At 50.3% G+C, this 15,108-nt stretch overlaps 7 protein-coding genes across 7 annotated transcripts; 3 read left to right on the top strand and 4 right to left on the bottom strand.

Moving 5' to 3' along the window:
• The first annotated feature begins 347 nt into the window (after positions 1–347).
• On the top strand, positions 348–1,241 carry BC939DRAFT_464231 (uncharacterized protein). Its single transcript, XM_051557348.1, has 2 exons — positions 348–633; positions 1,171–1,241. The coding sequence occupies exons 1-2, from the start codon at positions 387–389 to the stop codon at positions 1,230–1,232; spliced, it is 309 nt and encodes a 102-aa protein (XP_051407995.1). The 5' UTR covers positions 348–386; the 3' UTR covers positions 1,233–1,241.
• A 1,017-nt stretch (positions 1,242–2,258) lies between these two features.
• Positions 2,259–3,100, bottom strand: BC939DRAFT_532330 (uncharacterized protein; the record flags this gene model as incomplete). Its single annotated transcript, XM_051561649.1, has 1 exon — positions 2,259–3,100. Exon 1 carries the CDS (start codon positions 2,889–2,891, stop codon positions 2,259–2,261), a length of 633 nt encoding a protein of 210 aa, XP_051407994.1. The 5' UTR covers positions 2,892–3,100.
• A 3,099-nt stretch (positions 3,101–6,199) lies between these two features.
• BC939DRAFT_309388 (triose-phosphate transporter family-domain-containing protein) lies at positions 6,200–8,169 on the top strand. Its single transcript, XM_051551445.1, has 7 exons — positions 6,200–6,399; positions 6,483–6,523; positions 6,652–6,828; positions 7,041–7,124; positions 7,231–7,787; positions 7,869–7,902; positions 7,992–8,169. The coding sequence occupies exons 1-7, from the start codon at positions 6,351–6,353 to the stop codon at positions 8,094–8,096; spliced, it is 1,047 nt and encodes a 348-aa protein (XP_051407993.1). The 5' UTR covers positions 6,200–6,350; the 3' UTR covers positions 8,097–8,169.
• Positions 8,170–8,409: 240 nt separating this feature from the next.
• On the bottom strand, positions 8,410–9,396 carry BC939DRAFT_480717 (uncharacterized protein; the record flags this gene model as incomplete). Its single annotated transcript, XM_051558960.1, has 1 exon — positions 8,410–9,396. One exon carries the CDS (start codon positions 9,394–9,396, stop codon positions 8,410–8,412), a length of 987 nt encoding a protein of 328 aa, XP_051407992.1.
• Positions 9,397–10,000: 604 nt separating this feature from the next.
• Positions 10,001–11,069, bottom strand: BC939DRAFT_464216 (transcription factor Pcc1-domain-containing protein). The gene is made up of 3 exons (XM_051557347.1): positions 10,950–11,069; positions 10,385–10,513; positions 10,001–10,233 (listed from the first exon to the last, which is right to left on the bottom strand). Exons 1-3 carry the CDS (start codon positions 11,018–11,020, stop codon positions 10,113–10,115), a joined length of 321 nt encoding a protein of 106 aa, XP_051407991.1. The 5' UTR covers positions 11,021–11,069; the 3' UTR covers positions 10,001–10,112.
• Positions 11,070–11,285: 216 nt separating this feature from the next.
• On the top strand, positions 11,286–13,132 carry BC939DRAFT_402029 (uncharacterized protein; the record flags this gene model as incomplete). Its single annotated transcript, XM_051552649.1, has 2 exons — positions 11,286–11,582; positions 12,335–13,132. The coding sequence occupies 2 exons, from the start codon at positions 11,286–11,288 to the stop codon at positions 13,130–13,132; spliced, it is 1,095 nt and encodes a 364-aa protein (XP_051407990.1).
• Positions 13,133–13,514: 382 nt separating this feature from the next.
• On the bottom strand, positions 13,515–15,108 carry BC939DRAFT_402011 (uncharacterized protein; the record flags this gene model as incomplete). The annotated part of the gene is made up of 3 exons (XM_051552648.1): positions 13,515–13,832; positions 14,210–14,567; positions 14,674–15,108. Coding segments are annotated over 3 exons (1,111 nt in total), but the record flags the coding sequence as incomplete, so codon positions are not given.

The following is a 15,108-nucleotide window of genomic DNA, read 5'->3' as shown; positions in this document are numbered from 1 at the left end:
ACCATACTCGCTTCATCGGCATCTCTCCTTACCTTTCTCTTTTTCTAGTTTGTTATGCTCCGTACATGTGTCCATTTGTGCAAATGGTCCTGCTCTTCACCCAAATACAGCACATACCTATTAGAGGCCTTCTCCACTCTTTCATTATGGACGCGTGTCTTTATACTTTTCTTCACTTTATTGTTGTTGCTAATGGAATAGCTAGTGTACTTGTGCATGTGGACATGCAGTATTGTTTCTCACCTAGGCCTCTAAAGTTGCTGCCGTAGGCTGAACCAAGAATAAACCTAGAGAAGAGTGAACAGAAACCATCGAACCATCATAACATAGTGGACAAACCATCTGTTATTCGACTGGTGCTTGCGGCTATTCTTGGAGCCTTGTGGATGCTGCTCCTTTTCATGTCGCAGAGTTGCGCACTCGTGGGATTGGCATCCTACCACCCCGCTTGTCTCGTATCAGGGCTCCACAATACCTCGCTACCATCCCCAGTGCGATGTGATCATGACCCGGCAGTCCAGCTGGCTAAATCCATACTCTGGAAATATTGCCAGCCGCGCTTGCTTGGGCAGAGAGACCTACGAGTCGGAGCCAAGAGGACAGATCGGGCGTTGCCTACCGGGTGTCATAAGGCTGAGAAAAAATGTAGTGGTTAATGAGAGCTGTAAACAGCCCTAGATCTTGTGTTCCCCAGTGGCAAAGTCATGCACGAATGAAGGATTGCTCGCTCCACCCATATCAAGTGCATGTGCATGTTGTCTTCTGTCACAGCCATCCAAAAGAGGAACTTGTCACCCAAAAGGACTACTCGTCATCCGAAAGACAACTTGAACCTGAAGCTAGTGTGCTAGTGTCCCTCAAGACAAAAGCCAGGTCTGCGAAGCCAAACAAAAAGAAATAGAAAGAGCACCGCTTTAAAGCGCGGACAGCACCACGAGATACGCACGATACGTACCCCTCCTGTGGTTCTGGTCATCGGCAATATGGATGTGCAAGTGTGTTGGCCCCAGGCGTACTTACATGCTTCCAACCCCAAGAGCCCGACGCACCGTAGCCAGTACGTGGACAACCCAGGCCAGCAGAGAGCTGGGGTGTGACTTGGTTCCACCCAAGGAGCTCAACACTGCCTTGCTCGAGCTTGACTCGGACCAAGCACATCATTACCATTACCTTTTTCAGTAACCTTGACAGGGCGGACCAGGGAGGGCGACCAGGAAGAGAGGGACCGATGAAGGGAGGGGCCAATGAAGGGAGGAGGAGAAGGCAGAGCAGAAAGGGAAGAGACAAGTTCTACGCGCACGTCCTCTTGGCCGTCTTTATTTAGCTGTCACAAGCCTCACGCGTCCACTAAACGCTGCAAAGACGCGTCAATAAAAAAATAATAAAAGCGACGAACCGGCACCAGATGCTGCGGCGCTTTCTAGTACAGTCCAACCAATCGCAGCTGCTGCACTGTTACCCACGACACCACTCTTTCGACTTTACAGCAGCAGCAGCAGCAGTAGACTATCGTTTACATAGAATCGTAAAGCACCGCTTTAGAACCACAGGCTGTTCTATAGCCTCACAAGCCCTCTCGATACTGGCCATCGCCACAGTGTGCCATAGTCCAGGTCACTCTTTAGCTCTGGACAAGATCTCAACCTGAAGAGTGGGGTCAACCAGGCCCATGTTTGCGACGTCGCCTTGCTTGTCCTCGACCCGAGCAAATGAATCCGGCTATCACCGTTATCTTTATTTGTGCATGTTGCATCCAAAGACCATGGAACTGATCAGAACTCGCTGGCGAACGAAAGAGGGGAGCTGTGGGGAACGTGCACACTGCAGCAGAAAATAATGGCGCCGCTGGAGGACACCTTTATGGCGAACCCGCTTTCGAGGTGTTGTATGGCTGGGTGATCTCATGTACAGAGCGGAAGCAGGACGACAAATAAAATCATAGCGAGACGCGACATTCTTTCACCACGCGTTTCCGGTGTCTTTCTTACACAGATACCCCATCCATTCGCACAAGGAAACCGAGTTCAGCTACCCATTTATTTAGTATATCAGAGATGCATCCTTCGTTTCTTAAGTGGGTCAGAGTAAATTGAAAAGACAAGTAGTTTATTGCAATATGTACAATTAGCCATTACGAGAACTGAGATATTAATCGCTATGCAGGATGGGTATAGTAGAGAATGAAAGAAGAGAAACTGCCTCGTGAGGTGAAGAACCCTATGTGGTTGAGCATGGTGTGGTCGCTGGGTGCTGTGCTCTTAGTTCTCCTCGAGATCCATGACTGGAAGGCGCATGCGGGGACCAACAGCTTCTTCCTCCATTTCCATGACTGGGAGACGCATGCGAGGATTGATAGCTTCCTTCATTTCCATGACTGGGAGACGCATGCGGGGACCAACAGCTTCTTCCTCCATATCCATGACCGGGAGACGCATGCGGGGATTGATAGCCTCTTTGAGATCCATGACTGGGAGACGCATACGAGGGTTGATAGCCTCCTTGAGGTCCATCACTGGAAGGCGCATGCGAGGGTTGATAGCCTCCTTGAGGTCCATCACTGGAAGGCGCATGCGAGGGTTGATAGCTTCCTTCATTTCCATGACTGGGAGACGCATGCGGGGACCAACAGCTTCTTCCTCCATATCCATGACCGGGAGACGCATGCGGGGATTGATAGCCTCTTTGAGATCCATGACTGGGAGACGCATACGAGGGTTGATAGCCTCCTTGAGGTCCATCACTGGAAGGCGCATGCGAGGGTTGATAGCTTCCTTCATTTCCATGACTGGGAGACGCATATTAGGACCGACAGCCTCCGGGTTAATCGGCAAAGCCTTGACACCAGCAATGGTGAGGATGACTGCAGCAATCAGACTGGCCTGGATCTTCATGGTGTGTTGTGTATGTGTATGTGTACGAGCGTGGGATTAGGGCAGGTGTTCGTAAAGTAGGGGACTACTGTAGGCGCGAAGAAGAGAGAAGGGAAAGTAGTGGGGATGAGATGGGATCTGTTGTGTGAAGAAAATACGAACCGAAACTGGGGGACATGATCTTGTATTTATACTCGAGGAAGGCAAGGAAGGCAAGGAAGGCAAGGAAAGGCGGCAAAGGGCGAGGAAAGGCAAGGAAAGGCAAGGTAAGGCAAGGAAAGGAATGTCTCTGTGCTGCACGGTGCGCCCCAGCAATTGTTGGAAGATGCATCGTCGCATGGCGCTCGGATGTGAGACATACTCCGGTCATTGTTGCCCGGCTATTTGATGTGCTCTCACACTGCGTGCACACAGCCCGTGCGCAACCTTGTGCATCCAGCTGTGTGCCATTCCAGGTAAAAGAGCCAGGCACAGAGTCAGGCACAGAACTCAAAATACAAGGTCGGTGGCAAATGGCCGCAATTGGCCAATCAGCCGAGGGCGCCAAATGAAAAGAAAACAACCCGAAGGGTGCTTGCGAGAGAAATGTGTCGCAGTGTCTCTCGGAGAATACGGCCTGCAGAGTACTGTGCATTGTTGTGCACCCATATCCCCGCATCGAAGTCGTGCCACCTTCCGAAGACACATGCACACCCTTATTCCTTCGATCGATCGCGCATCCCGCTTCTCCGCACACTTAGTTTAGTCCATGCGCTGCTGTACCTCAGACCAGCACTTCAGCTGCCACCCCTGTTTTTGGTTTCCTCAAACCCTGTGGCACTCAAATGTATCATCCCATGCAGCTGCTGCTCCGCCAGCATTGGCCATTGCCCACACCTTCCTGTGCCATATCTGGGTTCAGTTTCCGCCCGTCTCACTGTCCTCGGGCCGTTCACTTTGCAACAAGACGAGGAGGTGCAATATTGCAATCTGGAGTGGGTCCGATGGCATTGCTGCTGCTGCACCAGGCTGCACGAGCTGGTCCAGGAGGGCGTCCTAAATCTTGACAGTATAGTCGGACTCGGAGTGGTCCACTGGAAGCTGCTGGTCGTGGTGCTCATGAAGAATGGAGGGAGGCAATATCGCCGAGTGCAGCCTCCTGCGAAAGTTGCTCCACAGCGCCCTCTCTTCTCTCTCCTCCTTTTGTTCCTCCGAGGACACCACGAACCGATCTATCTCTTCTTGTTGCCACTCGGCCAAGACTAGGTGTGCACCATCGGCCTCGCCCTTCTTGTCGGCCTTGCCCTTCTTGTCAGTTTCGCCCTTCTTGTCAGCCTCCTCGAGCGCGGCCAAGTCCTCTGCATCATTGAAAACCTCATGTGCAAGTGGCGCTTCATCAGTCACGGAACAGTGGAGTGACGAACTCCATCTCCAGCTCCATCGTCTCGCCCCACAAGGCCTCCCTGACCTTTGCTCCTGTTGAAAGTATCCAGAACACTTGTGTCAACAGTATCCAGGGCGTCCTTCTGCAGCCCTCGCGGCTACGGGAGAACTCTGCCATCACACCCTTCAGTTTCCTGCTGCTCAAGTGTGCCACCCAAGTGTGCCGCTTGACGCATGCGAGTGGTCGAGACTGTGCGGCGTGGTGCGGCATCAATACTCTGCAACACTCTTCCGACTCTAAGGCCCAAGGAAACAAGACCGATAGATAAGCACCTAGAAGCGTGCACACAGCAACACTATGTCAGCCATTCAGCCCAACCTGACGAAATACTGGATTACTGGATGGAAGAGCCATGCATGAGCTACCTGGGCTATTGCAGTCCATTTCCCGACTGTATACTTTTCCTTGGAGGTTGCTGCCTAAACCGCTGTTTCACGTCATCTGTCCGGGCTGCAATGCGTGAACGTCCTTGACTGCCTAGCACTAGACATTATCACTCAATAATTACTGCAGCAGTGACCATTCTGTACTGAGGCGCTAGAAGCGATGGGCTGTTTAAAATACACACCTGCATCGCCAAGCTCATGTTCTACCATTACCATCTCTCGTACGTATCTACCTGTTGTGCGATATCTTATACATGCATGGTAAAGCCACGAATCGATATAATGCATCGGAATAAACCTGAATGAGATACGGTCTTGGGATGGGAATTCAACAAAACTGTTAGAACACAAAGTACGTGGATAAGTCGCATGTCTTACACTGACCCAGGCTCCTATACATTTCTTTCAATCATCCTACTCTTGACCATTAATACCTGAATGAGATGTTTATCAAGCCCTCGTTGAATTTGCCAACGCATACCTTTGCTATGACCATGATGGATGCCGGGTCAGAAGGTTAATACATCTCAGGTATCGTTTCACCAGGAATGCCGATAGACTCAAATTGGCTAGGCTCTACAACGTCTGAGTGGTAGAACCTTATTAGTTTCAGCTTAAAAGCTCGCAAGATCGGTGTTCACTCCTCTGGTGCGATTCCAGCTCATGATACGATCGATTCACATCTCAATGGATTTAGTCTAACTATGGTCAAACAGGGGCAAGGCTGATTCAGGTACATACATTCTCTTGACTTTGATGAAGAACACAATTGAGGTTGATGATGGAATGGGAGTTAGAGTGCGGGCGAGAGCACAAGAGAACACTTCCAGGGGTTGGTCGTCATCTTTGTGGGCTAGGATGGGATCACACATCACTTTTTCTTGACATTGCAAACCCCTTCGCTCTCGCTACTCATTCTTTCAATACTTACATCCCATCAGATTCCTTAACGCATCTAACTGACCCCTTCATCGTTGTTAAGCTCCTTGGATCTACACACTTGGCCAGTTAGCGTTCCACCTCCCACTTCCCTTCCACATTCTCTTCTGCTGACCATGCGCGAGGCAAGAGACACCACACTTGCACGTCGCCTCTCCCAGCAGATCCTAAAATCATCGTCTCTACCTCGACTTCAAACATCCTTATCCCCTAGCAGTAGCATCGCCAACAGCTACATCTCTTCGCCCACAACCTCGTCTCCAGAGAAGTCATTCAAACGCATCAGTATCCAGCATAGCAAGAAGACCGACTCTGAGCTTGACACCCTCGAACCTACACAGGCTGGTGGTGCAGTGGGGTCCCCAGTGTTGCCCACCAGCCTATACTCTTCCACACCAGTCTCAGGATTGACAGGCACGGCTATATCCATCCCTTCTCATCCCAGCATACATACATCGGCACGGAGTACCCCGCCTGGTTCGGCGGGTGCAGCCCGAACGCAGTTGGGATTAATTCTGGCCTCATCACTTGGCCTTGCTGGGGGACCAGGTAGCCCTGCCTCACCAACCAGCAACTCTGCCCGTCACTTTCGATATCCTCCAGTATCGTCTTCCAATGCCCCGCCTTCAAACTCGTCAGCCAGCACGACAGAGGCCTCGAAGCATTTACCACTGATGCGCATGTCGTCTTTCAAGAGCGAATCCGGCAGTGTTAACAGCGACAAGGGTGGCAATGGCGGTTTCAAGAACCAAACGCCCAATGTCTTTATCAACATCGGAAGGTCCTCGTCCTCACTTCCCCAGATCGTGATGCCCAAGAAGCGTGTTGCGGCAAACATTGCTTCTAACCTCAGCTACATTGCAGCCTGGTATTTTTTCAGCACAGCCCTGTCGATCTACAACAAAGTAAGATACAGTCATAGATATGAATATGAGAATATGGCGCATGTGGACAACGCTCAAGGTCTGTTTGAGGCTCTTTCGCCGATCTGCATGTTAGCCTTAGCTTTGCTGCATTCTCTTGGATTCCTTAGAACTTGATGGGCAAGAACAACTGGAATTTCAACTTGCCGCTCTTTGTGTCGTCGATTCACGCGGGCCTGCATTTTGTGATCACAGCCTGTTTGATGCACTTTTTCCCTGATGATTTCGATGCAACACGGTCCGGTAGAGGAGGCAGGATCACAATGCACAGCTATGTTACTCAAGTGGTAAGCATCTCTGGTACACATACGTGACGAATCTGGTGGCAATGGTACAATGCGAGACAGGACTTCAAAGGAACTGAGACCCTCACTACCGCCGAATCTCTAAGCATATGGCATGGGAGGGAAATCAATTATATTGAACAGGACTTCACCAATGTCATTTTACTCGCTATAGAATTTGATCCGATCTGGTTGTACATTATCACTATCATTAGGTACCCTGTGCAGTCGCAGCCGCGCTGGAAATTTGCATGGCAAATGCTTCGTTGATGTACATTACTCTTTCGTTTTATACCATGGTAAGAGCCGCCCACAGGACTGACATGATTCAATTGCCGTCATAGCGCATGCACTACTTTGCGCGAACTACATTAAGTGGCCGTTATCCTCGTCATGAATCAATAGATCAAGTCAAGTACACCGATCTGGGTGCTCATATTTGCATTCTTTTTTCGACTCGAAAAGCCCCGTATGAGCCTTATCCTCATCATCGGAGTCATTGTCATCGGCGTCATCCTCACAGTCGCAGGCGAGACCCAGTTCGACATGACGGGCTTTATTCTCGTTCTCTTTGCAGCGGTCATGTCGGGACTTCGCTGGTCGCTCACACAAATGTTGTTGCAGAAGGATCAGCTTGGAATGGACAACCCAGTGGCAACACTGTACTATATTAGCCCGATCATGTTTGCGATTATGTCGCTCTTGTCCCTGGTGATCGAGGACCCTTTCGTTCAGTTTGCGTCGTCTGAGTTTTTTGATGATTTCCGGTCAGGCGTGTTCATCATGATGATGGTCGGTGGAGGTGGGTTCCTAGCGTTCGCTATGACGGTTGCAGAGTTCAAGCTGATCAAGAACACGGGGACGGTAACGCTCTCGGTCGCAGGCATCAGCAAAGAGATTGTGGTGATCTCGCTAAGCATGCTGATCTTTGGCGACCGGTTGACATTCGTGAATCTTCTTGGGTACGTCTCCTTGTTGACGTTATTGATGTGGATATGTATCGTTAGGCGTTGATCTGACGATTTCTTGCTTCTCGTTTACAGGTTGCTGGTCTCGATTGGGGGTATTATGGCCTATGTAAGCGGAACCCTCCATTACGTTTGCACGCAGATCGAGTCTTATCTGGTAATCTTCCGCTAACCATAAATCTGACTTTCTTTACGTAGAACTACGAAAAGGTCAAGAAGCTACAGCAAAACGCCCTTGGGTCCGGAGACTACGAGGCTCTTGGAACCATGGGTCGACACCACAAGAGCGACAACACGGATTAGAGATTCAGGAGGCGCATAATAATAATAATAAAAAAAGGTCGCGCTCATAGAGACAGCAGCGTATCGATCATGCATGCTTTTGTGTTATCCCTGGAACATACGTGCCACAGGGCTGTGGAACGGCCTGAGATAACTCAATAGGGGCTGTTTGTTTGCATTGTTATTTTTACTTGCATTATTACAATGCCGAAGATGAAGGGATACGTGTAAAACATATATGAAAGAACATGGAAAGCTGGACTACGGACGAGAGCACGACACTAAGGGGCGGCGTTTATTGCAATAGGTCTCACTGGCGCGCGGAAAACGTTCATCAGCCCAGCTGGTGCATAGGAACCACCACCTCGCCTACTCGTCCTCCTGCCTGCTGTGAAATTGAAGGTGGGTTGATCTGGCACGGACGATACATATCGCCCTGTATGATATCAATCAGGACCGAACCCGTGTACGGAAGTTCTCCTCTGGAGCGCCTTTGCTGTTGTTGAACCGATAGCCTTGACCGGCCACGATTCTCTACCATGGATTCATTAGCGAGCAAAGTCTGATCTTCCTTTGACGGTTTCTTGTAATAAGCCTGTTTCCTCTTGACTTTCTTCTCCCCGAGGAGAGCACCAGAAAGGGGTGCGGCACTGTATTCCTTGGGTGGGGGAACATACTGTGCAGCCCTGTAGACCAGGCACAGGCCAATGACGATACCGACTACTAACACGACCGAGACTAGTGCGACGACGACTTTGCCCTTCGAAGGGTCCATCACAAACTGATCGGCCTTGCCTGAACTGTGATGAGTACTCACTGGTGCCTGCTCCGCCGTTCCTGGCGGAAAACCTGTGCGTCTCAGTGTGCCAGGCGGGTCTGTGGAGGGCGCGGTGCCTTCCCAGCGAATACCTGCAACGTTGGCTACCGGGGTGGTGTTGTTCCACATACCGACTGCACTGGAAGCGAGCACCTGACAGTAGGGGTCAATGTAGAGGTTCATTGCTGCATAGGGATCGGACGCGGACACAGAGGCATAGTTGCCCTGGGTAGGACTACCAAGGAAAGATGAGGTGTCAAGGGCGACACATGAGGCGAGTGTGATGGTTTGCGGCTGTCCTAGCTGTGCGCCAATTTTGTCCAAAAACGAGAGGGAAATAGTGTTTGTGGATTGAGCGGTTATAGGACAGAGAAAGGCAGCAAGGCAGGAGAGGAGGAGAGTTAAAGTAGAGAGGGATCTTGGGAATCGGTATCGCGACGGTGATGGCGATGGTGATTGCGATGGCGGGATGGTTGGAGCGAGCTTTGAGAGTAGAGACAACATTGTTGGCGTGGGGGTGTGGGCAGTAAAACGGCTTTGTGAGGAAAAGAAAAACCTTTCTCGAAGAGGTGGAAGAAAAGAAGGAAAAGGAGAATGGTGGTGAACGCACTTTAAATGAAAGGAGAGAAAGGGATGAGAAAGACAAAATATAAGGACAGATCTGCACTAGTTTTACTATACATCCTTAGCCTCCTTCTACTTCCTTCTTCCCATGAGGCGATATCTATGGAGGGATAGAGGCTATATGAGTGGAGGGATGGAGGCGGTGTCGATGGAGGGATGGAGGCGATATCGATGGGGTGATGGAGATGAAGGAGACCCAATTGCTCGTCAAAAAGAGGGCTCACGCATCCAGGCACACGACCAGGGCCATCCAATTCCTGCCAGTTCCATTTATGGATATCACAGGTCCGCCAATTGCCTTTTCTGGCCGAAGTCTCTTTCATCGCGAATGGACACAAACGCACAAACAAACACAAACAATACGCCGTTCTCCTAGCCATCTCTCTTTAACCATCATATTATGGGGTTCTTTTTTGTTCCTTCACGTGCCTGGGTGCATATCTGTTGCCGAATCGCCTTCTCTTTTTTTTTTTTTTTTTTTTTTTGGAGGGGGCCGCTAAATTACAGACCCTGCGGCATGTATTTATCGCATTTGGCCTCATGCCCATTGCTTTATTCGTATGCGTATATATTGTACAAAGCTGGTAAAGCAATCTCTATGCCTCATCCTGTTCTTCTGTATCAAACGATCCCATTGTATTGACGACCATCTGTACCATTTCCAGTGAAGAGTTAACCACTGTCCTCAGCAGCTTCAATGTCGACGTTTGAAAATCACTAGAACATAGGATCATAGGATCAATGAACAAAGAAACAAATTCGTTAAACGCGTTTTTACTAGAAAAGATGCATTTGGTCCGCACAGCTCATACGCAAGGACATAAGTATAAGATTATTTCGCGACATGATGGTAAATTTCCTCGCTTACATGGTCAAGATGTGTTCCTGAGTGCTGATAATACGCTGTGAGACCTCTGGCTTCAGATCCTTGTCCACATCCAGCACGTCTGCTGCGATTTTGGCCAGTCTTGATGACGGGAATGGGATCTGTAGCGTCCTATTTATTTATAAGTCCATATACATTACGATTAGCAGCGTGAATGTCGGATCTTCGATAACGAAGTTCTTTTTTCTTTGATACCAAAGCGCCTCTGTCCTCATGTCCTGAGATTCCTTCTGCATAGAGCCTGATATCCTTCAGTAGAATCCATTCGGAAACGAATGTTTATTCGATAGGAGACGGGCATTAAAATAGTGCAGGCGTGGATTCGATTCCGTGAGCATCGACTGCAACTTTCCTGAAGTTGCTTTCCACATAACGACTCCCCTCGCTGCTGGCTGGTGTGAGGGCCAAGTGCTCCGCTTGTAGTCCTGCTTATTGCACGCCCAAGCAAAAAGTGTGATGGGCCCATCCTCTGCTCCTGTTGCTTCCACTTCTGAATGTATTGTTGCCATCTCTAGGTGCAATCTTGGTAGCTGCTTCGCTGACTTACAGACGCTCGTTCAGTGCTGTTGCGGCCATGGCACCTGTTGTTGTGGATGGTTGGTTGGCTTGGCGAGACATGCCTGCGTACTGGTCTCCTGTCGATGTGGCTTGTCCGTAAACTCTCTGGCCTTGAATGGAGCGACTAGAAAAGAAAACAACGCTTCAGCGCACGCAATTTTTTTTATCACCTTTCTACTCCATCCCCCTCTTCCCCCTTGTCTCTTTCTCTCCCTCCGTCCGCTCCATCCCTTCCCGCTTCCCTCTTTCCGCTCTTCCTCATCCTCCATCTCCATCTTCCCCTCCTCTCACTCCCCGCCCTCATCCAGTTCCACTTTTCCTAGCCATGTCTCTTGCTCAGGACTCTAACGACCTCGCCGTCTCGGCCAACAACAACTCTCTGTACGAGGCCCAGTACGACGATCACGAGCTCAAGGAGGGCGAGGGTCTTGATGTCGATGCCCCCCTCACTCTTCGTGCTCTGGTCTCGACCAAGGAGGCTGGCGTCATCATCGGCAAGGCTGGCAAGAACGTCGCCGATCTTCGTGATCAGACCGGCGTCAAGGCTGGCGTCTCCAAGGTTGTTCAGGGCGTCCACGATCGTGTTCTGACGGTCACCGGCACTATCGAGGGTGTCGCTAAGGTAATTGACAAGATGCATACTACTCATCAGGAATCAATGGCCCTTCTTTACCACTTTGTTTTCGGGTTCGCTCCAGTTCAATTGCCTTCAACAGGATGACCACAACGGCTATCGACTTTGTTCTTTCTGCCCGGAGACGGAATGGTTCTGGTACAGCCAGCTGGATGAGAGGATGGATAGCAGGCATGGTGCGGTTGTGGCTTTGGGTTTCGCGGCAATGTTTCTACTTCATTTCACCGGGACTGGAATACATGATAGCCAGCACGTTGTCACGAATGAGGCCATTCGGAAGAGGAGGTTAGGATGTGGGGGGTATATTGGATGGAGGCGATCATCGATTGAAGGTCGGGGACTTGGACGAAGAATGCGGTCGGTCAAGTCGCAGCTATATGAGAGTGCGCCATTCTTCTATTCTAGGTTGTCCCTCTTAATTAAATCGTGGATCTCAGCTGCAAAGGAAACAAAGAATAGGAACAAGAAGAGGCTGGTTCTGCTGGGTTTATTTTTTGCATAAAACCCGCGGAGGGTTATAACGTATCGAGGATGGTCTTGCTCTCCGGAGGAACCAGCATCCGGGCTTCTTTCTTGGTTTAATGCTCTGGCGCTGTCTACACTGTCTGGAGCTTTGGTGCATACAGTCTTTAGCACACAGCAGCTCTGTCTGTTTACGCTGCTCCATGTCGAAAAAAAAACTTTCAATAACATATAACTTTCATTGTTCTTATACGGATATACTCTATACGACTCTCTAGGCCTTCTCGCTGATCGCTCAGACGTTGTTGGACAACCCCATCACTTCCTCGCCCCCAGGAACTCCCGTCAACTCTCTCCGTCCTGTCGCCCAGACCTCGTCCGTCCGTCTGTTGATCTCGCACAACTTGATGGGCACTATCATCGGTCGTCAAGGATTGAAGATCAAACACATTCAGGACACTTCCTCGGCTCGCATGGTTGCCTCCAAAGAGATGCTCCCTCAGTCGACCGAGCGTGTTGTTGAGGTCCAGGGAACTATTGAGGCCATCCGCATCGCCATTTACGAAATCGGCAAGTGCCTTGTTGACGACTGGGAGCGTGGCGTCGGCACCGTCCTCTACAACCCTGCGGCTCCCCGTGTTCCCGGCGCTGGACCCAGCTACACTGCCGGAGCCCCCACGACTGGAACCCGCACCAACTACACGTCGCGCACTGGAAACGGATCGGACTTTACTCGCCCTCGTGAAGACTCTCAGTACCGCCCTCGTCCTGAGCCCGCCTTTGGCCAGAACAATGCCAATCTTCGCACTCAGGAAATCTCGATCCCCGCCGACATGGTCGGATGTATCATTGGAAAGGGCGGCTCAAAGATCTCGGAAATCCGTCGTCTGTCTGGCTCACGCATCTCGATTGCCAAGACCCCCCACGATGAGACTGGCGAGCGCATGTTCACGATTGTCGGTACTTTGGAAGCCAACGAGAAGGCTTTGTACCTGCTCTACGGTCAGCTTGAGGTGGAGAAGGACAAGCGTTTGAACATGTCTGGCGACCATATCCCTGAGGAGGACGAGGAGTAACGGAAAGATCGAACCAGACCCTACGAGATCATTTCCAAAAACTGGATCTTATCTTTGTTCTCCTCTCTTTCTCCCTCTTTCCCGCTTTCGCATTTACCCAACTTTCTTTCTCTTTCCTCTTGACCTTCCCTCTCCTCGTTTGTTAATACAAGTTATCTTGATTGCTTTGTCATTTGTAAACTATGCAAAAAAGAAAAAAATACATTTTTTTTGAGCGCGAGGAACGGCCCATTTCCCCACATTGCGTTGCTCCAAATATTAGTCTTTGTAAAATGTGTGACGACGTAGATATAAGCTCTATCATACAACAAAATGCTGCGAGTGAGGGAATGGAGAAAAACGATGCTGAGGACAAAATCATTATGTGGAATATGATAGTAGTTTAAAGGAACATTTGTCCAGACTGGGTGGTGACGGTTGAGATCTTCTGGATAGCGTTGATGAACGCTGCGGTACGGAAGTCGGTGTCCTTGGCTGCAGCCGTGGTACGCGTCTCTTCACAGGCGTCGATCATAGTGTCCTCGAGACCCGAGTAGACGAGCTCGTGCTCCTCAGCTCCGTGGATGACTGCGCGACGTTCTTTTGTAGTCAATTTGCGACCGGCGTTCTCCTCCACAAGCGCTAGCAGCTTGCTCTTGCCTGCTTCCTCCCATTTACGAGACATGCGGCCGAAACGAACATGCGACAAGTTCTTCAACCACTATTGAAGTGAAATTGTAAATAATGGACGCTGGTTAGAGAGGGGAATCGCTCTTTCCTTAGAGAGCCGCTAAGCTCCAATCAAATATGTCGCGCTATCCCTGTGGCGAATCCCTGTGGCGAATCCCTGTGTCTTTGCTTCACTTCTGCCATGTGGCGAGCAAATGCAGCGTCATCGATGGCATCAGCTAATATTCATGAATTGTAAACATTTCGCCCATGCATTATTGCTGTGCTTAGCTCTGCTGTGTGTCCGGTTATTGTCGCTCCTCCATCTATCGTCGTTGCAATCCACGCTAGATCCAAGTCTCGATGATATCATCCTTTGTCCCGGAAGAACATTGTTTGCCACCAATGCTCTATTTTTGGTTTGTTTACCTCGAAGTACGAGACCGTGACACCTCCAGCGTTCAATAGCAGGTCGGGGATGACAACTGTACCCTGGGAGACGAGATAGTCGTGCGCATCAGGGGTAATGGGGCCGTTAGCGGCTTCACCGATGACTTTAGCCTTGATTCCTTTCACGTTCTTGAGACCAATCTGGCGCTCAAGGGCTGCAGGAATCAAGATATCGCACTCGCGTTCCAACACCTTGGTGGATTCCTCGATCATCTCGGCATTGCCAAATCCGCGGAAGGATCCCTTCTCGGCACGGTGCTTGAAGATTGCGTCGACATCAAGGCCCCGGGGATCATAAGCCGCGACGTCGTGTTCCCCAATGCCGATAACCTTAGCACTATATTAGTGTTATGGTGGGACATAGAAGCTTGCGTTAGAGAACTGGCAAACAGGATACACACACACGCACATACACGATCCGGTGCCTTAAAAGGAGGACGTACCCATTCTTGTGGAAAAACTTTGCAGCCCAGTAGCCGACATTACCAAATCCCTGCACAATCACCGTCTTGCCAGCGATCTCACCCGTTAACCCTGTCATCTTCTGCACTTCCGGGAACCGCAGAAACTCGCGAACACCATAGTAAACTCCCAAGCCCGTGGCTTCGTTACGACCACGGACGCCTCCCTGTGAGATAGGTTTGCCGGTGACACATCCTGCGGCGTTCACATCCTGTGGGTTGAATTGGCGATAGGTGTCCATGATCCAGGACATCTCTCGGGCGCCAGTTCCAACATCAGGGGCGGGTACATCCAGACCAGGTCCGATAAAGTTCTTTTGGCAGAGCTCCATAGTGTATCGACGGGTGATGGTTTCGAGTTGAGAAGACGTGTACGCCTTGGGGTTGAGTTTGACACCACCCTTTGCCCCACCAAAA

This window comes from Gamsiella multidivaricata (assembly GCF_025024155.1).
Source record: "Gamsiella multidivaricata strain RSA 2152 chromosome Unknown BC939scaffold_82, whole genome shotgun sequence".
Taxonomy (NCBI): domain Eukaryota; kingdom Fungi; phylum Mortierellomycota; class Mortierellomycetes; order Mortierellales; family Mortierellaceae; genus Gamsiella; species Gamsiella multidivaricata.
This window is presented reverse-complemented; position numbering and strand designations above follow the sequence as displayed.